The sequence below is a fragment of the Adiantum capillus-veneris genome, chromosome 29 (genome assembly GCF_014529385.1).
Source record: "Adiantum capillus-veneris isolate H3 chromosome 29, ASM1452938v2, whole genome shotgun sequence".
NCBI classification, from domain to species: Eukaryota; Viridiplantae; Streptophyta; class Polypodiopsida; order Polypodiales; family Pteridaceae; genus Adiantum; species Adiantum capillus-veneris.
The window spans coordinates 9,034,671-9,057,553 of NC_140959.1; the positions used below are offsets into that span (position 1 = coordinate 9,034,671).

Genomic DNA, 22,883 nt, shown 5'->3' on the forward strand with positions numbered 1-22,883 from the left:
CGTGGCATCGACTAGTGCCGTGGCCTGCCTTATATCTCACACGGGCATGGGAGGAGATGGGATCTACGGTGGGATGATTGAGCATCGTAGATCTCGAGCTTCCGTGGACAATGTAAACTCGGAAAAAATGTAAACTCGGGTACAATGTAAACTCGAGTACCCGAGTTTACTTATCCGAGTTTACTTCGCTCCTCCCCCCCGCCCCCAAGGATTGAACCCACAACCTAGGGTTTGAGGGCCATGTGGCCTATCCACCACGCCCGCGCATGTCAGTGTGGAATGTACATGTTTCCATGGAGTTTTGACGTGCAAAAGTATCAGGACGGGCAAAAGTAAACTCGGGTATTTTTGTAAACTCGGGTACCCGAGTTTACAAAAATACCCGAGTTTACTTTTGCGACAAGATCTACGGCGCGCGCCTAATGTCGGGGCCCAAAAGTGATGGGAGCCTTTGATCCCATCTCCCATGCCCGTGTTAGATATAGCTGAGGGTGCCGTGGTAAGCAAAGTGCAAACTGCTCGAGTCACTCTTACTTTGTCTGCCACTTTCGTCCCACCGTCCACAGCCAACACAGCTCCTGAGTCTCCAGGTATGAATATTGTACCCCGTCCCTAGTAACAGCCTAACAGGTCTTCAGTTCATGATTCGTCTGATAGACCTTGGAGCTCGCTTAAAGATTGTTCCCATGATGATACACCCTTGGTGGCCTCTCGCACTAAAGGGCACACAGAGTTTAATGAAGCCCCGGCCATGGGATCCACGGAACTGAACTAAGGCAAGTATCTCAAAGGCACAAAAAAATGAGAGGGCTCCTTGCACCCCCCGGCTTGAACCCACGACCTCCTTGTGAGGTTGGCGTTCTAATCACTTCGCCCGTAGCTTGAACCCACGACCTCCCTATCGCAAGGCTGGGATCCTAACCACTTCACCCGCACGCATGATATGGAATCAATGGCAAACAAACGCATCATAAATAAACTTGGACGTGTACGCCCCTATTTGAGTTTACAAAATTTATCCTAGTTTACTTTTTATGAAATCTTACGGGTCTGCACGTGTCATGACTCTCGGCTTGAGTTCAAGGCCGTGGTTCCCATGGCCGGCGCTCCATTGAAGACCCAGTGTCCTTTAGTGTGAGGTTCATGGCCCGTGTGTGTGTGTGTGTGTGTGTGTGTCAGGGCTCGAAAAAAGATAGGTTCGCTTTATCCAAAGCCTGTTCAAAATGAAAATGGCCGGCTCAAATTTGGGCAAGAAGGTTCTCAAGCTAATTCAAATTATGGAATTTTTAGTTATAATATGAAATCTCTAGTGTGATTTTCCCCCTCAAATTTAGAGTTAACCTGCTCATATGCGGGTGAAAAGATTCCAAAGCCGGGTCCACAAAAAAAATTCCCGAGCACTAGTGTGTGTGTGTGTGTGGGAAGAGAGAGAGAGAGAGAGAGAGAGAGAGAGAGAGAGAGAGAGAGAGAGAGGTGGCCCAGGGGGTGTTTGGGGTGGGGGGGGGGGAGTTTGTTTTCTTCAGAAAAACACAAATGAGCAACCATGATGGTGTAGGGAATGGTCATTAAATGACCATTTGCCATTATATTGATTTGCCATAATATTGACCACATGACGACAACACGACTGGTGAGAGCCATGGTGCAAGTCAATATTATGGGAATGGCCATCAAGGGTCAAGCGGAAGGGGCCAAAGAGCACTACAACACTGAGCCATGAGGCTCCTCAATACTATGAGCTGATATCGACAACCATGATTGGCTTGCATGCACCAACATTCCTGATGCTAAGGTGTCTTTAGTTCGAGCGGCATGGGTGGCTTGCAATGTGGGAGCCATCCACCGATTGCATGCTGAGATTCCGTTTTAGAGGGTACAACAAATAAGAGAGCTAGGATGCACTGCTCCCGACGCTCGATCTTCACAAGGAGTTAAAGTGCACATGTCGAGGGCTAGAAACGGTTTTAGAAAAAGCTCAAGTTGCTAACTAGTCTGTAGCAATACACAATTCCTACCTATGCTTTTTCAAAGAGGAAGAGGAGATTTTGGAAATGTGATCCCTTTTTTTTTTTTCTTTTTTAACCAAGTAAGCATTTGTATCAATTAGAGAGACAAAATGTTACAACTAAGGAAGGAGTAAATAGGGAGTATACAGCAGCTTTTGTATTTTACCCCGTTCCTGTGAATCAAGGGTATTAGAGGACCCCCACACGAGAGGGAGAAAGTGTATGTGTGTGTACATTCTTTCACTCAAACAAAAGGAAGGAAAGACAAGGACGCTCAAAAAGCTGCAAGCCAAATCTTCTTGTAAAGATTTAAAATTGGAAAGAAAAGACAAGGCTTTTTTAAAGTTCAAGAATAAAAAATTAGTTTATTCATCTTCTTCCATGCTTTGGGTTTGAGGGAAATGAAAACCACACATAGGAAAGAGAGTCCACGACATGGAGTTGGAAAAACAAGAAGAAGCTCACATTTTACTATGCACTTTTAGAGACTCCCAAAAAGATTCATAAATTTTTATGGAAGTGGGGTGAGCCAACTCCGCTAGACTTTTCAGACACTAGAGAGAGATGTTTTCGATGGCTATGGACCGATAAATATACATACATATGAAAATCCAAACTGTACTTTTGGCATTGTGGTACATCAATGACACTATTCAAGAAGTCCAAAAATCTGTACCGACTGCCGATCCCACCGACTGTTCCTTTCAAAGGGCAGCGGGGAACTCACGTCCAGCAGAAAAACTCGGCCCACAAAAAGATGGAGGCTGCTGGCTAGGCAGCTGTGCGTGCAGCCACTCATCGTCATACATTGCCCTATATTGGCATTAACACTGCCCACCTCTGCTCTCTCACAAACACGTCAAAAATATACATAATCAAGTGACCCGAATCAACACGAGCAAATAAAAAAAATTACACATTTGTTTCAGCAGGCTGCACTCTGGGTGGTGATTTGTGATGGTGACTACTGGTTTTTTCATCATTGGTTACCATCTGCTCGTCGTCAGCAGCAGACGACTTCTTATGATGCCCCAAATGGATGACGTCGAGACAGGGCTTCTTAGGCACCGGAATAAGCTTCACTACAAGAGCAACCGGCCAACAGATGAATGCTATGCCAAAGCATATGAGCCAAAGCTTTACACTAAGCTGTTTGGTCGATGCAAACTTGCCTAGAAACTCAACAATAATGAACTGTAGACCAAGAGTGACTGCAATTATTGTTAAGAAAAGTGGGCTGAGATGCAAGTTCACAAAGACGTTCAGCCTTTCCGGCTGCCTGGAGTTCACCTCATTGAAAAGCTGGCATAGCACAAATGCATTGAAAATCACTGTATTTCTAACAGCAGTTGAGTCGGGGCCCTTTAGACCCAATATTTGCTTCCCTCCAAACTGCAAGGTCAAAAGAATAGAAACTTGGTAAATTGCTTGTGCCAACAAGTTTCGCCACATGACATTGCTGACTATCGGAGCCGTCCGACCAGCAGGCGGCAACGTCATCAAGTGGTCAGATGGTTTCTCCGTTGCGAGTGCCAATGCCCCCAATGTATCCATGATCAAATTTACCCACAATAGTTGCACCGCTGTTAATGGTACATTTCCTGCCGATACTGCTGCCACAAAGTTAATGATAAGAGCTGTTACATTCACTGTCAGTTGAAATTGTATGAATTTCTGGACATTGAAAAATACAGACCGCCCCCATCTTAACACCTTAACCACTGTCTCAAAATTATCATCCAAAATGATAATGTCTGAGCTTTCCTTGGCCACCTCTGTTCCAGCAATGCCCATTGAAAGCCCAATATCTGCTTCATGCAAGGCAGGTGCATCATTAGTCCCATCACCGGTGACAGCCACTACCTCACCCATATCCTTCAACGTCCTGACTAGTATAAGCTTGTCTTGTGGACTAGACCTTGCCATTACAGAAAGCTTTGGCAAAATCTCCACTCTTTTGTCATGCTCATAGGCCCGGAATGTTGCACCCTCCAAAGCAATATCACCCTCTTTCAAAATTCCACATTCAGTTGCAATTGCCTTGGCAGTCACTATGTTGTCGCCAGTTACCATGCGCACTTTCACCCCTGCCTGTTGGCATAAGCGAACTGCCCCTGGAACACCTGGTCTACATGGATCTTTTATGCCCACGATGGCAAGCAAGGCCAGACCATCCTCTGGTATCGTCCACTCTTCCCATCCTGACTCTTCTGGGATCTCATCATCCACTAGGGGGCGATAAGCGAATGCAACACAGCGCAAGCTTTGTGCTGCCATTGCCTCTATAACCTGCTTCAGCTCTGTACGCTTCCCCTCGTCCAAATCTTGTGAGACACCACCAACCACCAGCTTATCACAGTGTTGGAGCACAATCTCCGCAGCTCCTTTCCAGTGCACCCTCTTCTCATTCAAGTCCTTCTCCTTCACCGCAACCCCTGCCCTTTTTTTCTCCGAATTGAATGTCTCCACTTGCATGATTGTAGATGATGCTCTTATCTTCTCAAAATCCATCCCCATGGACAGCCCCCACATTAGTGCAGCCTTCTCTGTAGGACTACCAGAAAACTCTGGCTGCCCATCCCCCTTTTCCTTATCAACAAACACACTCCCACTACTGTTTTGAGCAATACCTTCCAGAACCACCCTATGCATGTCATCCCCTCCGAGTTCTTCTTTCACCATCGCTGGTTCATCCTTCACAACACCACCGATCCATACCTTTACCACATTCATCTGATTAAGAGTCAAAGTTCCCGTCTTGTCACTACATATAGCAGTTGCTGACCCCATAGTTTCACAAGCAGCAAGCCTCCTGACCAAGGCCTTGTCTGCCATCATCTTCTTCATCGAGTATGCTAAAGTCAAAGTGACAGCTAACGGTAGCCCTTCTGGCACTGCCACCACAATTATTGTCACTGCAATCGCTATCACACTGATAACCCTGTCCACAGCCTCATTTGCACTAGTTCGCCCCGCCTTGAACTTCTGGGCATCAGCTTTGGTTGAGGCTGTTATGCGGCCAGTGAAGTAGTAGACAAGAAGAATTATGAGAACAAGTGTGGCAACACTGATGCCAATTTTGCCTATGAATGAAGCAACCCAGGTAAGCCTTGTCTGCAAGGGGGTTTCCTCATCTCTGTCATCACTGATAGATGCCATTAATTCACCCCACTCGGTATCAGTGCCCACTGCCGTGACGATCATAGTTCCGTAGCCATCTGCAATTTTGCAACCAGAGATAAGGAAAGGGTTTTTCTGGTCAATGGTGATTAATTTATTTTCTCCAGTCATGCTACTCTCATCCACTTTCACAGAGTGCCCAGATATGAGTAATCCATCTGCCGGTATCTGATCACCAATATTCAGAGGCACAACATCACCAACCACAACATCGAAGATCGAGACTGGAAACCGTCTCCCTCCTCTTATAACCTGAATCTGTATGTTCTCCTTCTCTTCATTCAGCTTCCTGAACTGCAATGACTGCCTGTAGTCGCTAGCGGCCGTCACAAAGATGACAATTAACACAGCTGCACCAATGCTAACTCCCTCATACCAACCTTCTTTGGCTCCTTCACTTTTGATCCCAGAGCCTAGAGCAAGGGCCGCACACAGCATCAAGATATTAAGGGTTCTATCATGGCAAGCTTCCCATACGAAAGTCCAAAACCGCTTTGGAGCCTTCCTAGGATAAGTGTTCTCCCCATAGGTCTGCTTCCTATTTTGCACCTCTTCTGGACTATCGGGAATGCCCTTGTGTAGAGAAGTTGACAGCTTTCCTGCAACGCCTGCCACTCCCTGGAGTGCCTCAAGGGCTTCAAAATTCTTGTCGCGCACGACGACCTTCCGGAGAGCATCAACGTCTGTTGGCTGCACACGGCCATGGTGTCGCATACGAAGGGCCGCAACAATGACATGAGTAGGGATTCGCACAGAGCTAAAGCGGAAGCGGCGAGAAGGATTGAGAACAGGCCAGAACCTCTTGGAATCTGGTTGAAGACGGGCAGCCTCAATTGCTCGTAGTTCATCCTCATGCGAGCTCAACGAGCTCTTCCGTGAAGAACCCCTCCGGATGGAGCTCTTTCTGAACTTGCTGCTGCCGGAGTTGCTGCTAGGATCAGAAGCCATGCGGGAAGCAGCTTGGTTGGAAGAATCTGAGGAGACAGGAATGATGTCAATGAGCTGCGGTCTTTTTTGTTGCTCGTGTGCGAACTGTCCTGCATAAACGGACAGCTATGAAGAAGATGAAAATGCTGGTAATCGGTTCTTGCGCATGCAGATTCAAAGTTCAGAGGCTCGGAGCGCTGGCAAAATTTGTGTGTGTGTGTGTGTGTGTGTGAGTGAGAGAGAGAGAGAGAGAGAGAGAGAGAGAGAGAAAGAGAGTAAACGACAGTAATATTATGCGTGGCGCTGAAAAAATGCATTTTGGAGGTTTGTTGACACGAGCTGCTTGTGAAAGGATAACACGTATGCCTTTAGCCGCGAATCCGAGGTATTTTTAGGGCACTAGTACCCAGTGATAACTCACTAACAAAACATTTTCGCAAGAGACACGTAGGGATGAAAGATGGTCCAATGAATGCAACGGTACTTTCTCCTAGTCACAAATTGAATGTATTCAATTTTCGAGGGAGCCTGACTCCTGAGGCCTCCAAGGGAGGGGGTAATTGTAAGGGCGCCTGTGCACGCTAAGGTGGCACCCCCGCCGCTCGCACATGGCGCCATTGTGGCTCCAAAATTCGACATGGCATTAAAAGTGCAGCCGTTGCGGTTTTTGCGTACATAGTTAGTCATTGCGCCTTCAAATATTCCAAGTACTTTTTGACTTCCCACCAAGCAAGCCACCAGCCGACGTCTTTCTCCATCTGCAGCACCATCACAGGCGAGCGTATGCAGCAAACCACCTTGGTTACTAGCTACACCCTTAATCTAACGGAGGTAGTTACCTAATTCCAATCAAAAGGACAACGCGTTGCAATCGAGCAACTACCTCTACATCTACTAATAGGTGCAGCTCACGACGAGATATCTGTTGTCCTCAATTATTGCATGAAGTTGCACTAGCTTAGTGAGCATCAAATTCCTGCTTTGCCTTACCCAACAACCACCACCTGCAAGCTCGAGAAGTGCGCCACAAGTAAATGCTTGCATTTATGGTCATGCTTCACATTTTGTTTAGTTGTACATAATAGCCCCCACATTCTTTAGCCACTTGGCCCACGTTGGCCTTCAAGTGGGAGATTGTTAGGTTACAGGCCACTGGCCAGTGGCGTCATGTCAACTTGTAGTTGCCTCGTCCTTCAAGGCTCCACTATTTGTTGCCGCCAAACCCTATACACCACAGCGGAATGGTAGGCATTCCTGCACCGCTCCACTGAGATACATGCTAGTGTTCTTACCGACCATTTCGCCACTAGGACATTCATTGCCTCAAAGTGTCGATGGCTCCCTACCATCTAATCCTACTCTCCTACCTATCGTGGACGACAACAACCCTCTACTAGAGTTTCCAGCCGGCCGTCGAGAAACCCTCTCAGCAAGGCACTGGAGTAAGCTCAATCATGAATGCTTTGTCTTCAACAATGGTGGTGCAAAGAGACCCAAAGAGAAAGGCTAAAACGCCTTCCAACTTCAAGAAGGGTTTGGGGTGGTCAACCACATGGGTAGTGCGCTTGATTGACTTCTTTTAGGAGTAGTGGACAAGCCTAGGCAAAGGAAACTTCAAGCAAAAGCATTGGTCTGGCCTTACGCAATAGATGAATTCAAAGTTTTCGTTCACCTTCTTGGCCCAACAGTGCAAGAATAAATGGGATTCTCTTCACAAGGCCTACTAAAGAGAGTAAAGGGCCGAAGAAGGCACTGGCGCATCCCCATCTAGTTGAAAATATTTTGACAAAATGTCTAGAGTTCTTGGGAGAACGCCCTAGATGTGTCGGTTGGTCGGTGGCTTCAATGGGGAGGCCTTTCTGCCTGGGGCACTGGAGGAGAATGACGATGACGATGATAGTGATGCAAACAATGATGACATCACCATCACTAATGAGGGTGAAAAACAAAATTTAATTACCCCCTCCCAAGAGGGACCACCAACCACACCGATCAGTAGTATTCCAAGAAATACAGGCGTCGAAGAAAACTCTGGTGGTAGGGCTTCCGACTTTATTCGGGGCCAACGATGCAAGAAGATATGTCGTCTCTCAGAAGCTAGATCCTCATTCGGTGCTGAGTTGAAGGAAGGGCTCTCTAGCTTTGCAGAAACCATGAAGGAGGTCGAGCTTTGCAGGATCGAGACCGAAGTGCATCAAATTGATGCAAATGAAAGGCGTGCAAAGAAAGCTGTCGAGATAAATTTTGGCAGGTGGACAAGTGTTATAATAATAAATATCTAATTCTCCTAAATGATTTTCTCGTGTTAAACTGATCATTTAATATGGGGAAGTGCTAGGGGAGAAAAAGCTAGAAATTGGTTAAGCTAGCAAACAGGCCACATTAGGGATCCAAAGGAGGGAAAATAGGGATCCAAAGGGGGAGCCATCTGTAAAAGAGCCATGTGCAACAATGGGCTTAAAAGACCCTAAGGTTCAGCCCATTAAGACTTCCAAAATGCTAAGGTTCCAAAATTCAAAGGTTGTGTCCAAAGGTCAAACTTTAGGGAAATTGGATGCTTTGTATGTGCCCCAAAAGTCTTCATCCATCCCTACATAGGAGGGGGCGAGCCTTGCAAGTAGGGGATGAGAGAGAAAATCACGCACACACACACACACACACAAGCTCCCTTTACACAAAGGGAATGAGGGACACATGTCAGCTCCCTGGCCCAGATGCCCACAAGGTGTACTCAAATCCTATTGGATGGCCTTGGAGGTGTACCAATGAGAATTAGGCTAGAGTAAATCTAGTTTAATTAATTTAAAAACACTTAATAAAAGAACCAATGGGAATTATGCTCTCTAGAAGACTATTGGACAGTCTCCCAAGGGGTCCAATGAGCATTCAGCAGCCCAATGGCTTGCCTAATCCCTATTGGCCAGGAGGCAAAGGGCCCAGGGGTTCAATGAGAGTTTAGTTGCATTTATTAATTACCTGAAGCTCTCACAAAAGGGGAAAGGGGGACACATGCCAGAAGGCTATCACTTATGCTGCTTAATTACCATTGGCTAAGCCTGGGGAGGTCCAATAGGATGCTAGCAAGAGGGGTCGACCAAGAGAGAGAGAGGGTTGATTTTTCAAAGGCATTATCACCTACACACTCACACTAGCTCATGGTGAAGAAAAGAAGACTCTCTCTCCTTCTCAAGATTTAATGGAAAGCTTACCACCTACTCCAAGCTTGTGAGAAGGGAGGTCTACACCAACAAATCTTGGCTTTGTGATGCAAATCCAACCAAGAGCCAAGCTTCAATGCATGCTCATATCCTCTACCATGCTAATTACTAAGGTAAGCTATGCTAATATGAGTGATTACGTGAGGAAATGTACATCTTTCTCGTAAGAATACTCCTTCTTCCTCTCAATCTACTCTCATACCCCGCTAGCTCTCACCATCTTCGAAGGTGTGTGAGGTCTTGGGTCTGAGACCGTGAGGGAATTGCTGTTGTGTTTGATAAGTGTTTTGCTTAGTGCATGAAGTTTCCATCTTCATTGCACTAGCTAGTATTGAAGGAACACAAGGAATTGTATTGTAAAATGTTTCTCTTGATGGGAGAAACCATAATACAAAGCCTTTTGGAGGGGGGACCGGCTCCATGCAAATCCGGTCCTCAACTGTTGTCAATTGCTTAATTTCTCTCTTTTGAAGTATTGTTCATGCTATCTAACTAGGTGTTATGCTTTTTGTTGCTCTCTCCACCCAAGCACTCTTGTTATTCTCATTAGGAAGCTCTTCTAATGAAATGCTCACTACACTCATGCTATTTTTCGCTACACACAAGTTACTAGACCATTAAATGTTACAACAAGATCGAGGACAAGATGCTTGATGTCACAAGGCATCTTGTAAGGTCCTCTCTTGTAGTAATCAAGCAATAAAATAAATCAATGTCTATGCGTTTTCTTTTAATATGGTGTCTCCCTCTACGTCTCTCTCACACGACCCTACTCTCTCTCTCTCTCTCTCTCTCTCTCTCTCTCTCTCTCTCTCTCTCTCTCTCTCTCTCTCTCTCTCTCTCTCTCTCCCCCCCCCCCCAAAAAAAATATAATTGTTTTATTGGGATAGAGATAGGTTAAAGCTACAACACTGGTGCTTTAGAGCTAGAGATAGAGAGTCAAGCATATAGAGATAGAGAGTTGAGAGAGAGAGAGAGCTAGAGTGATAGTGCGTTATAGAGTTAGAGAGATTTTTGGAGGGAGCTCAAAGGAAGGGGTTAATAATAAGGGCACGTGCGCACATTGGGGTGGCACCCCCACCACTCGCACTGGCGCCAGTGTGGCTCCACAATTCAACGTTGCATGAAAAGTGCAGCCGTTGCGGTTTCTACGTACATACCAGGTACTTTTTGACTTCCCACCAAGCAAGCCACACCTCAGGACTATATAACACATAGCATTTAAAGAGGGGGGGTAAGGGGATCAATGGCAGGGAACTGGAATGGGGCTTATCGAGGGGATCTGGACCGTGCATACCTGTAAAAACTGAACCTGGACAGGGGGGGGGGCTGGGCAGACTGGCCAAATTCAAAACATGGGCCATGAGACGCGTGGCGACTGCTGATTGGTTGCATGGTGAGCCCGCAGGTGGGGGGATACGGGGGTTTGGTGGGGGGGGGGGGGGGGGGGGGGGGGGGTGGTCCTTACAGGATTTTGCGCTACTGGTGGATAATCCCGTCATCGCTATCCGGTCATCGGTCTAGCTCAACATCGTTTGAGGGCCAAGCAGAGGAGCAGCAAGTGGGGTGAGGGCATCTCCTTTTCTCACTGGCTGTGAAGGTTGGGATGCATGCGTTCTGTGTGGGCAGAGCATTGAAGGTGAGCACAAATTTTTTTCTCGCTGAAGGGTTGGATGCATGGGTTCCATGCATGCTTTCTGCAAGCATCTCAGGGCTCGACCATGGGGTTATGCATGAGCTTGGCCATGTGAAGAAAGGGAGTGCGTTGTGTGGCTGACTGTGTGTGTCTCTGTGTGTGTGGGTGTGAGAGAGAGAAATAGAGTGAATTATTGTCATGCTTTTCATGAGCTAATTTGGCTTGAGGTTGTGGCTAGGGGATGGCTCACTCACCTGCTAGAAAGGGGAAGAGAACATGGCAAAGGGGTGGTTGCTCTCGCTTCACAAGAGGAAAGGCCGATGTAGAAGGGGCTACTTCTCAACCAAGGAGAAGTCCACGGAAGCACACCTTGCATGAGATGGGCACACCCTCGAGCCTAAACATCCGTCCGCAAAAGAAGTTGGTGGGCTCAAGGGAATGTGGAGTTGAGACAGAGGATGTAGCAAAGGGAGAAGCACAGGAGGTATTTGAGGATCTTCCAAAGCAAGAAGAGGCAGCCAACATCCAAGAACCAAAAGTCTATTTAGAGATTGAGCTCCCTGATGGACGGCTAGCACGCCAATGCCACGCAAGTGCTGATTGCCCAAAGCGATCGGCCTTCATCTTGAAAAGACTACGGATGATGTCTCACCTCAAGACTTTCCATGGAATCACTGTAGAGATTGAAAAGCGCCCTGGAGGTCGCCCCCTCCACAAAGAAGCTGAGAGAAGAGAAAACCTCATGCCTAATCTGGAAGTGAAAGCTTGGCATTAAGCAGCTTTAAAGAGATTTGGCGACAAGGATAGGAAGTTTAGGCAAAATTGTAAAAGGTGTCAGCGCATCACGCGCATACGGGCTCACCAAGTATGGAAGGACCTCGGAAATCAGTACAAGCACATGTCAAAGGCCGCTTTTATTGAGGAATTTGTGGCTGGGAAGATGCGAGACTACATGGCAGTCAAGGCTCTCCGGCTGGCAAAAATTCAAAAGCGCATTGATGAAGGTTACAACACACATGTAAGTTTCCGATTTGTCTAATTTGATTTTCTTTTGTCATCAATTTTCATAGTATGTTTGCACACCATGTTTGATTAGTTCATTAATTTCTACTAATTCTCTAACTACCATGCTATGGACATTCACAGAAGAGGATGCATGATATTCCTCCTTGGCTTGAGGCAGCCTTGGAGGACACTGACAATGAGGACCCTTTCCAATATGCTCCCGAAGGAGAGGACGACAATGAGAATTATGAAGACAAGAGAGAAGAGGGCCCAGAACTTGCAGAGACATTAAGCAATCTTAAGCTCGATGAGGATGTATGTGTCTAGGATTTGTAACTTTTGCTTTTTTGTGCATAAGTAATTTTGTTTAGGTGTTGAGAGCGGTGAAAAAAAATCCAGCATGCTGATGTGTTCTAATAAATGTGCATTCATTTCTAGCCTACATTGCTTGCAACTCCAACAAAGAAAAAGCTTCTGATTCAAAGAGGGAAGACACAAGAGAAAGCTATTGAAATAGGCTCTCCTGATGATGCATCTTTGTCGGCTCTCCTATTTTATGTCAGTAATAACCAGCTGACAGTTGAAAAAATAGGCCATGAAATTAGCCCTGCCACTCCGACACGTAGTAATCGGGCCTTGTACAGGTGGCTTTTGTCAACCATCCCTATGTTCACAGTTTTCTAATTGTTTGATACTCACTATGTTCATGATTGTGGCATGTTGGATGTAGATTCTCTTCACATGTGCCTATGTCGCTCAACTCTCTTCGCTTTGGCCTACGAGTGGACATTGATGATCAGGCTCTATGCTTCATCTTATCAAATAAAGCATCCACGCGCACGATGAATCTATTTGCAATGTAATCACCGCCATGTTTTTGTTATTGAGTGGTATGCATTATGGTGAGCAAACATGTGCTTAACATACTCACTTTTACAGGTGGATGGAGTACACACTAGGCTCAGATGTCCTCATGCAAGTGATGCTTGTGGACTCTATGTGGTATTCTGTTGTGGATGCGACTTTGGGCAAGCAAGATTCCATGCGGGTCTTACATAACTTCTTCGGGGAGAGGGACTTTGGTGAATGCGTGCTTACATTTTTTCCAATCATTTACAGGTGGTTTGTAAGGAGAGAACAAAGGGCTGCTAGATATGCTACATTGTGGATTCTCATTGACATGCTGATGTTGTCTCTCTTTGCAACAGGGAGCATTGGACATGTTGTGTTATGTATCTTGCCACACATGCAAAGACTGCTGGGCTACGTAGGAGAAAGAACCACATTCTCTACTATGACCCACTTGGGTGGATGACCATGATGGATATTGTAGCTGTTTTGCACAGGTACATGGGTTGAATTTGTTCATCATAGCTTGGGGAGGTCGGTATATGAAACAAGTTGATATGACTATCAATGGTTTTTTATCTTGCTTGTTATGAATATGCAGTGCTATGGAGGCGATGGCCCAAGGAGTAAAAGCTCATGATGTCCAACATGCATTGCTTGAACCTGCCACCAAATTTGAGTTAAAAGTGTTGAAAGCATGTCTCCTTGTGCTCTCTCATGCTTGGAAAATTTAGGGCATGTTAGTCATGTTAATGGTTTGATGCTGCAGGGCCCAATTCAACCAAATGCGATTGACTGTGGGTTTTATGTCATGGCAGCCATTCGCTACATAATTCAGTCTTGCTTGCAGGAGAAGAGCAAAAGCTGGGTATGCTTAGAGTGTGTGTCGAGTGCTATCTTTCTACCATATGCATCTGGATATTAATCTCCTTTCTAATTTCCTTCAATCCTCTTGTGTTTGTCGATGTTGTGTAGGTGAAGAAGACATGGTTCATACACGATGATGTGTTGGCATTGAGGCAAAGCCTCCATAGTTGGTGCTTAGATATAGTGGGGGGGGAATGAGATTATGGCTGGTCACCATATGTGTTGCATTTTGCGCTAGAGGGAGCCAGGTCTATGGCCATTTTGTAAAACAACCAATGACACTTTATGTATGATCGGGTTTAGGGCGAGGTTTTGTGTCAGTCTATGCACAATGGTTTTGTATCAGCCTACATGTAATGTCCAGGGTTTGTGTCGATAAAGTATGTATGGCGAGTTTTATGCTGCAATATTCGTTCAAAGAAAGCAAATCATTGGCTACTGACTATGTTTATGTGGGCTTGTTTATGGCGGCTAGCCACATCCGAGATCCATATTTTGTCTATGTGCAGGTTCAGGACTATGTTTGATGTATGTGGGAAGTGGCCATGTTTATGTATACAAGCAGGTTTGTTACGGTTGGGTTTATTTATGTTTGCAGGTTTTTGGCTACGTCCGGGTTTAGTTCCATGTGGGGCTAGTGGCCATGTTTGTTTATGTTTGCAGGTTTATTTCCACGTCTGGGTTTAGGTGTGGCCAGTGTTTATGGTGTAAGCGGGCTGTATCAGAGTTTTATGCTTGAGCTCGATCGAACCCCGATTCCTCATCCATTTCTGGACATGCATCTAGTCCAGCTAAATTATTATTTATGGTGATGTTTGATTTTTATTTCCTGTTGAGTAAAATTTATGGCAAGGTCCGATTCTGTCTAAGGCGACTCCCCGATTATGTATGTCTATGGCGACTCTTTTCTTTATGGCGAGGTTTTGTAATGTGTTCCTAGTTTGTGGTGCATTGTCCTTTGTGACGAGCTTTTGGTGCAATGTTTCACGTTTATATCTGGATCTATAATAGGTGCTCGGTTTTGGGTTGGTTTATGGCTATGTCTGAGAGCCATGTATGTTTTAGGTGCTCAGTTCTGGGCTCAGTTTCTTTTTGTATGCAGGTTTATGGCGAGGTCCGGGTTTAGTGATCGGATGTGATCAACGGCCATGTTTATTTCTGTATGTAGGGTTATGGCTTCGTTCGGGTTTAGTGATCGGATGTATGGTTGTTGGGCCATTTTTATTTCTGTATGCAGGTTTATGGCTTCGTCCGGGTTTAGTGATCGGATGTATGGTCAACGGCCATGTTTATTTCTGTATGCAGGTTTATGGCTTCGTCCGGGTTTAGTTATTATATGTACTCTTTGATAAGCCAATGTTTATGTGTATATTAGTGGTCCAACAACCTTTTGTTATACTGATGCATTCTGACCACAATTTATCCTTTTTATCTGGTACTCATGTATATATGACTTATCGCGAGTTCCTACAATCAAGGTTTAGTCTTTTGTTTAATAAGGTTGCAGTCCATTTCGAGTCTCCTATAACTGTCATGTAACACAAATGGCTCGATCAATTTGATGTTATGGTTTGTACTGACTCTAGGTTTATGGCATTATGGTGAGTTTCGATGGTGTATGGTTGTTGGGCCATGTTTATTTTTGTATGCAAGTTTATGGCTTCGTCCGGGTTTAGTGATCGGATGTGGTTGTTGGGCCATGTTTATTTCTGTATGCAGGTTTATGGTTTCGTCTGGGTTTAGTGATCAGATGTATATTCAACGGCCGTGTTTATTTCTGTATGCAGGTTTAGGCTTCGTCCGGGTTTAGTTATTATATGTACTCTCTGATAAGCCAATGTTTATGTGTATATTAGTGATCATGTAATACAAATGGATCGATCAATTTGATGTTATGGTGACTCTAGGTTTATGGCATTATGGCGAGGTTCGATTGGTGTTTGTGCCGAGCGACTCTAGGTTTATGGCATTATGGCGAGGTCCGATTGGTGTTTGTGCCGTTGCAGTCCATTTCGAGTCTCCTATAACTGATCATTTAACCCTAAACCGGCTCGATCAATTTGATGTTATGGTTTGTGCTGACTCTACATTTATGGCATTATGGCGAGATTTGTTTTTGTGTGTGTCATGTCCCAGAGTATGGCGAGGTTTGAATGGTGTTTGTGCCGACCCTACATTTATGGCATTATGGCGAGGTTTGTTTTTAGTGTCATGCTGGGTGTGTGTGAGCTTTTTGCCAATCAATTTATGGTCATGTCCGAGATTATGGCGAGGTCCGATTGGTGGTGTTTGTGCCGACCCTACGTTTAGGGCATTATGGCAAGGTTTGTTTTTAGTGTCATGCTGAATGTGTGTGTTTATGGTGAAGTCATGCTGGGTGTGTGAGCTTTTGGCAATCAGTTTATGGTCATGTCCGAGATTATGGCAAGGTCCCATTGTGTATGGATGGAAACTATAAGGACCTTCTTCTAAGGCTGATCTGGAAGATGCAAGACCTAGCAAGAGCGAGAGCAAAAATCAGAATCCCAGAATTGGTAAAAGAATTTTTACATGGCTGATGTGCATGCATCCTAAACCTAGCAAAATCGCCATCAAGATTAGTTGAAGCATGACCCTTTTGGGCTCAACCTATAGCCCTATATAGAGATGCAAGACCTTGTGTTGATGCATTATGGTTTCATTTTACTGGTGATATCAAAGAGACAACACTTCATTGTTGCGACCACTTACGAGTGATAAAGAACAAACAACCAGATTAAGACAACCCAAATGAACTTTAGGATATCTACAAACTAGTCTAGCTTCTTGGGGACCACATCATATCAATCTAATTGTTCCAAAAACAAATATATTGCAATTGTCCAAGTCATGTTCACAAAACATACATAGCTTGCAAAGTTCCAATGAGGCATGACATATGAGGATGACCCTAAACCGCACGCAAGTCATATAAAAGTAATTCGTGTCCGCGAGGCATAGATCTTCTCATATATCCGTCCATCATCAAGCTTCACAGTGAGATGTCGTTCACAATCAATATGCGATACCTCGTGGTCACATGCTATGATAGAACCATTGGCCGGGTTCTCACCATCCCATAACTGTACAAGGTGGTTCATGATCTGGGAAGTTGAATTTGCATACATATGCTTCTGAGATAGAGGGAGCAAAGCATGGCATGTATGGCAACATACTATATTTGAGCCATCAACAAGAAGGGTTTTGCTACAACAATGCCGGCAATTAACACGTCGCCATTTCTCAAAACGCACTCGATTTCGCCCTCGCTGGTGCTTACGTTTCAAGGAACCTGTGTTTCTGGTTTTTTTTGCTGGTTCTGGACAACCTTCAACTGCCTCACCTATGCCATCAATGATACACGATAGCCTGCCATGCCCAAGCCGTATTTGTGTGACATTTGCCTGGATTTGTTTGATGCTACCCTTTCTTGGCAAGCTGATCTCCTCCGGCTCATGGAGATTCTCCAAGTTCTCCATAGAGATCTTTAATTTCTTCAGAGCAACCTCCTTTTACTGCAATGTCCACTGTGGTAATACATCAGCCAATTGTCGCAATAACTCCCTAGATTTGTCGATACAATTGACTATCTCCATGTCAACCTGCTGCAAGTATGGCCCAATGCCATTCATATCAGTATCCAGTGCTTTGTCATCACATCCACTCCCTGTTTCAAAGACTTGGGCACATTGTTGCATTCCATTGCTGGTTCCAAGGTCAGCCATTGCATGCACGCTATCCACAATAGGTAAAATTGCATGATGCATTGGAAAATAGCTTTGAAGTATTAAGCGAAGCCCATATAGATGCTTGCATTGGGAGGACCACTCTGGGCAATCACAGTACGAGGATTGCATGCTCACATGGTACCAAGAGTCTGATGTCATGCTTTGAATCTTGAAGAGTAATGTAGATTCGTTCACCACCTGAAGAGTTTCAGGATTAGTCTTGTATCGTTGACATAGCTTCTCCCCAGCAGCTAGTACCTTTGTTGCACTCTTGCTTGAACCATACACAGCAAATCGTCCAGAATCCGCTGTCAATGAACATGCCATGAACTTTACTAAGAGGTAGATCGAAGAGAAAGTCCAAGGAGTGGGACAATAGCTCACCTAGCTCTTGCTTTTGCTTGAAGAACTCCAAGAGAGTTCCTCCCATCCAACTTCCACTCCTCGCATTGCCAACAAGTGCATGTAGTAGATCCAAAGCTGGCGTATTTATCCTCGCATCCAAGAGAGTATACTTGACATATTGCCATAGTCTTTCTACCAAATTCGTTGTGTCCACATTGCCATGGGGAAAAAGACGTCCAAACTTCGGCCAGCGTTCACGCCATACGCATGACTTCGAGCACCATCCATTGGAGACATAACGATGAATATTTTCATGATTGGAGTAGTCCAGCAAGAGGCGCTGAAAGCGAGCTTCAAAGTCGTCCTCGGAGTTGGAGTGCATCAAGTTACACATTGAAGAATAAACATGGTCTTGCATGTGTCTTGGCACTTGCGGAAAAAGGTTCTCCACCCAAGCCTTTTTGACATGAAACCAACAGACCAGGACATGACATGCTACTTGGACTCGTTGTCCTTCACTGTGTTCAGCCCAACAAGCAGGATCATCTTTGACGGCACTCAAGATGGCATTCAATTCTTGGGGACATTTGTCTATCACAATTGCATTCGGTCGTATGCTGCCCATTCTCGAGAATATCATCCGGATGGTTAATTCAAGGGCAACGCTCTCCTGACATGTCCCAGGGTCACTTGTGCAGATCATCAACCACAAAGGAATCCCTGTACCATTTTGATTTGGCAAAACAGCTGCATAAAATGGCAACCCATAAACGTTTGTCTTGAATGTGTTGTCCACCGCCCATGCATTATGTTGTGAGAATCGAATACACATCTGAAGCATCCAATCATCTTGAATGATGACGACAAACGGCTTGTTGACGTCTTGCAAAGCATTTGGGTTGTATGGTTGCACATATGCGACCTTTCAAAAGCAATAAGCAACTAAATAAGGACATAAGTAAAAGGAAAACATAAAAATGAAGATAGGGCACTCCAAAGTACCTTCCCTGCGGCTTGTAACTTTAGAGCCTCCATGTACATTGCAGACCAATCATTCCCAGATGCACGACCTAGAGAAAACAAAATGGTTAAATAATTAAAGGGGTGATAGGAAAAGAAAATTATCTTGCTACCTTCATGCCGTAGGCTATATGCCAACTGTTGGACCTCCTTTGAGATCATGAAGAATCGAAAAGTTGTGCGATCTAACAAGGATGCTCGTTGCTTGTGGAAGTTTTCTTTTGAAACTGACATTTTGGCAACATGGCGACATGTTCCAACATCAAAATAATCCTCCATGCAACATTGAAGCACACTTGGATGAACAGGTAGATGATATAAGTCAGCCCGAGAGCCAGGAACATGGCCCTCATGCATAGCACGAAGCAAAATCGTGACCTCATGAACTCCCTCACTGAATTGAACCTGTGCCTTGAAAGGACAACCGCACTTCTTCGGTTTCCTCTCTCTACGCTTGTTTTCTCCATGATGCCTTCTTGAACCACCACGATGACAGACATAGTAGTCCTCTACCTTTCCTTCGCCTACCTTGGCTGATCTTATCTTAACAAGCCTGACTTTATGGTTTATCATAATACTCTCCAGCACATCACACACATGAAGTCTATCTGTAATAATTTTTTCACTTGGAGTTTTCTCACCGGCATTGCTCTTCCCTCCAACCTTCTGAAACATAAGCAATTCAGATTGGAGGATAGGATCCTTCTTACATACCTGACAATTTCTGACCGCATCTCTAATGAATGAAGTAGGTATGCCATGCCTTTTGATATCTGTGCACCATGCAGTTTTCATCTGATTCATAGTTTCCAACATGCTCAAATGAGCCCCTTGCTGGTCGACATGATATTGTTCTGTAATGGTTGTCCACTCCTCCTTTGGTGCAATGGCTCTGGGAGGGAGACCCTTCAAGAAGATCCTAACTGATCCATGCCGAGGGGATCCTCGGATCACAAGATTGTCTTTCATCTTGTTCCACCGTTTTACATCATGCATGCCGACATTGTGAAGCATACCCAATGTTGGCTTACAAATCCCTTGAAGATCTAATAGCATAAGGTCATAGCTCTCCCGAGAAAAGCTAAAGAAATGGTGAGAAGCATGCAACTCTGGGTCAAAAGATTGGGTCATGGGTTTCCTCCTATGGATTGAATCTGCAAGGAAGGTTGAAGGGAATTCGGTAAACTCCTTTACTTGGTCACCACCACTAGAATGGGATCCTGATTCCATGGAAGCACTACTTGAGCTTGTTGATGATGAGTTGCCTTCCTCCAACTCCTCATTCAAATCAAATATACGATATTGCTTTTGTTTCTCCCGATCCTTGAAAGCATCCAATCGTGCCTCCATCTTGCCCGGCATCCCTCGATCTCCCTCTAACTTCCAGGTTACGTTTAAGTCAATGGACTGCATAACTTGTTTTGCCTCCCAAGGTACATTGAGGTCCAGCATTTGTCTGCTCTCCATACCTGTTGTGGCTTCTTCCCTCTACCCTCCTGCCTCTCACAGATAATGCGTGGCCTCTCTGCCCAAACCCCAACAGCGTGGCCTCCCCGCCTGTCGACCCCCTGAAAAGCGTCCCAAATTCAAATTTCCACCCTGATGACATGGCACTTCCCTCAGCCTTATCCCGCTTGAATTTGGCCAGCCTGCCCAGCCCCCCCCGTTGTCCAGGTTTAGTTTTTACAGGTATGCACGGTCCAGATCCCCTCGATAAGCCCCATTCCAGTTCCCTGCCATTGATCCCCTTACCCCCCCTCTTTAAATGCTATGTGTTATATAGTCCTGAGGCAAGCCACATGTCGATGGCTTCCTCCATATATAGCGCCATCACATGCAATCGTATGCAGCAAACTACATTGGTTGCTAGCTACACCCTTAATCTGATGGTGGTAGTTACCTAATTCTAGCAGAAAAGAAGACGGGCTGCAATTGAGCAGCTACAACTCCATCTACCAATAGGTGCAGCTCAAGGGGCGAGATATTTGTTGTCCTCAATTACTGCATGAAGTTGCGCCATCTTAGTGAGCACCAAATTCCTGCTTTGACTTACCCAACAACCACCACCTGCAAGCTCGGGAAGTGCACCACAAGTAACAACCACTGCATGATGCATCAGTATGTTGTCAAATAGGCCTTGCCTGTTATTCCATAGGGCCAAGTGAAAAGTTCCTACACAGGCTCCAAGCATCAAAACCTACCTTGCACATTAAGGTGGAATCTACCTATGCTCTCTCTCTCTCTCTCTCTCTCTCTCTCTCTCTCTCTCTCTCTCTCTCTCTCTCTCTCTCTCTCTCTCTCTCTCTCTCTCTCTCTCTCTCTCTCTCTCTCTCTCTCTATGTGTGTGTGTGTGTGTGTGTGTGTGGAAGGCGGAGATCAGAGATGTGTCTCTCCCATTTTGTCAATGGAAAAACTTATTCCTCTGTTAAAGTTGCAACACCTCTCTCCTCGTATAGCTGTCACATTGGTGCTTATTGTAATTCTTGCAAAGATATAATAAGACGGAGCAGTAATGCCCTCATTTGTGCCCAGGCTCTCCACTTTTGAGTGCGTTCACAACATATCGACGTCCGGCACCAGCCACCGCCTCCAATTCAGCCACACATTCTAGCCACGAAGCCGATCTCCTCACCTCCACTACCTCGTGGTTTCCTTCAACTTTTGCAAGTCGGCGACTACATTATGCATAATCATGTCAACTTGTAACTGCCTCATCCTTCAAGGCTCCACTATTTGCCGCCAAACCCTATAGACCACAACAAAATGGTAGGCATTTTTGCAACCACTCCACCGAGATCCATGCTAGTGTTCTTACTGACCATTTTGCCACTTGGACATTCATTGCCTCAAAATGTCGATGGCTCCCTACCATCTAATCCTACTTTCCTACCTACTGTGGAGAAAAACTACCCTCTACTAGAGTTTCCAGCGGTCGATACACCCTCTCAGCAAGGCACTAGAGTAAGCTCAATCACAAATGCTTTGTCTTCAATAGTGGTGGTGCAAAGAGACCCAAAGACAAAGGATAAAAAGCCTTTCAACTTGAAGAAGGATTTGGAGTGGTCAACCACAAGGGTCGTGTGCTTGATTGACTTATTTTAGGAGAAGTGGACAAGCCTAGGCAAAGGAAACTTCAAGAAAAAGCATTGGTCGGGCCTCACAAAGCAGATGAACTCAAAGTTTTTGTCCACATTCTCGGCCCAACAGTGCAAGAATAAATGGGATTCTCTTCGCAAGGCCTGCCAAAGAGAGAAAAGGGTTGAAGAAGGCACTGGTGCATCCTCATCTACTTGGGAATATTTTGACAGAATGTCTCGGGTTCTTGGGAGAACACCCTATGTGTGTGGCTTGGCCGGTGGCTTCAATGTGGAGTCCTTTCTACCTGGGGCATTGGAGGAGGATGACGATGACGATGATAGTGATGCAAACAATGACGATGTCACTATCACTAACGAGAGTGAACAACAAAATTTAATAGCCGCCTTCCAAGAGGGACCACCAACCACACAGATCAGTAGTATTCCAAGAACATGCAGGTGCCGAAGAAAATTCTGGTGGTAAGACTTCCGGCTCCGTTGGGGCCATCGATGCAAGAAGATATGTTGTCTCTCGGAAGCTAGCTCCTCCTTGGGTGCTGAGCTGAAGGAAGGGCTCTCCAGTTTTGTAGAAACCATAAAGGAGTTTGAGCTTCATATGATCAAGGCCAAAGTGTATCAAATTGATGCAGATTAAAGGCGTGCAAAGAAAGCTATCGAGATTCAACTTCAGATCACACGAATTTTGGCAGGTGGACAAGATGCTTGATGTCACAAGGCATCTTGTGAGGTCCTCTCTTGTAGTAATCAAGCAACAAAATAAAGCAATGTCTATGTCGTTTCTTTTAATATGGTGTCGCCCTCTATATGTCTCTCTCACACGACCCTGCTCTCTCTCTCTCTCTCTCTCTCTCTAACTCTCTTTCTCTCGCTCTCTCTCCCATACTATAGTTTGATTGGGATAGAGATAGGTTAAAGCTACAACATTGGTGGCTTAGAGCTAGAGATAGAGAGGGCAAGAATATAGAGATAGAGAGTTAGAGAGCTAG

At 45.3% G+C, this 22,883-nt stretch overlaps 1 protein-coding gene and 4 pseudogenes across 5 annotated transcripts; 3 read left to right on the top strand and 2 right to left on the bottom strand.

The window, feature by feature from the left end:
* Window positions 1–2,608: 2,608 nt before the first annotated feature.
* On the bottom strand, window positions 2,609–6,134 carry LOC147418721 (calcium-transporting ATPase 5, plasma membrane-type pseudogene; annotated as a pseudogene).
* Window positions 6,125–14,412, top strand: LOC147418722 (uncharacterized). 5 transcript variants are annotated; one of them, XM_086506365.1, is made up of 9 exons: window positions 6,125–6,262; window positions 12,114–12,287; window positions 12,411–12,616; window positions 12,703–12,831; window positions 12,912–13,091; window positions 13,181–13,318; window positions 13,423–13,516; window positions 13,591–13,689; window positions 13,797–14,412. In XM_086506365.1, the coding sequence occupies exons 1-9, from the start codon at window positions 6,242–6,244 to the stop codon at window positions 13,884–13,886; spliced, it is 1,131 nt and encodes a 376-aa protein (XP_086362491.1). In that variant the 5' UTR covers window positions 6,125–6,241; the 3' UTR covers window positions 13,887–14,412. The 5 variants fall into 5 exon arrangements, 4 of the variants coding, with proteins under 4 accessions (XP_086362491.1, XP_086362488.1, XP_086362489.1 ...); XR_015187199.1 differs by lacking the exon at window positions 6,125–6,262 and adding an exon at window positions 11,849–11,985 and having other exon boundaries at window positions 13,423–13,560; window positions 13,640–13,689; window positions 13,797–13,885; XM_086506362.1 differs by lacking the exon at window positions 6,125–6,262 and adding an exon at window positions 11,849–11,985 and having other exon boundaries at window positions 13,797–14,411.
* On the top strand, window positions 11,209–11,798 carry LOC147418723 (uncharacterized; annotated as a pseudogene).
* A 2,221-nt stretch (window positions 14,413–16,633) lies between the features above and the next one.
* On the bottom strand, window positions 16,634–20,266 carry LOC147418724 (uncharacterized; annotated as a pseudogene).
* Window positions 20,267–21,481: 1,215 nt separating this feature from the next.
* On the top strand, window positions 21,482–22,603 carry LOC147418725 (uncharacterized; annotated as a pseudogene).
* Window positions 22,604–22,883: the final 280 nt, after the last annotated feature.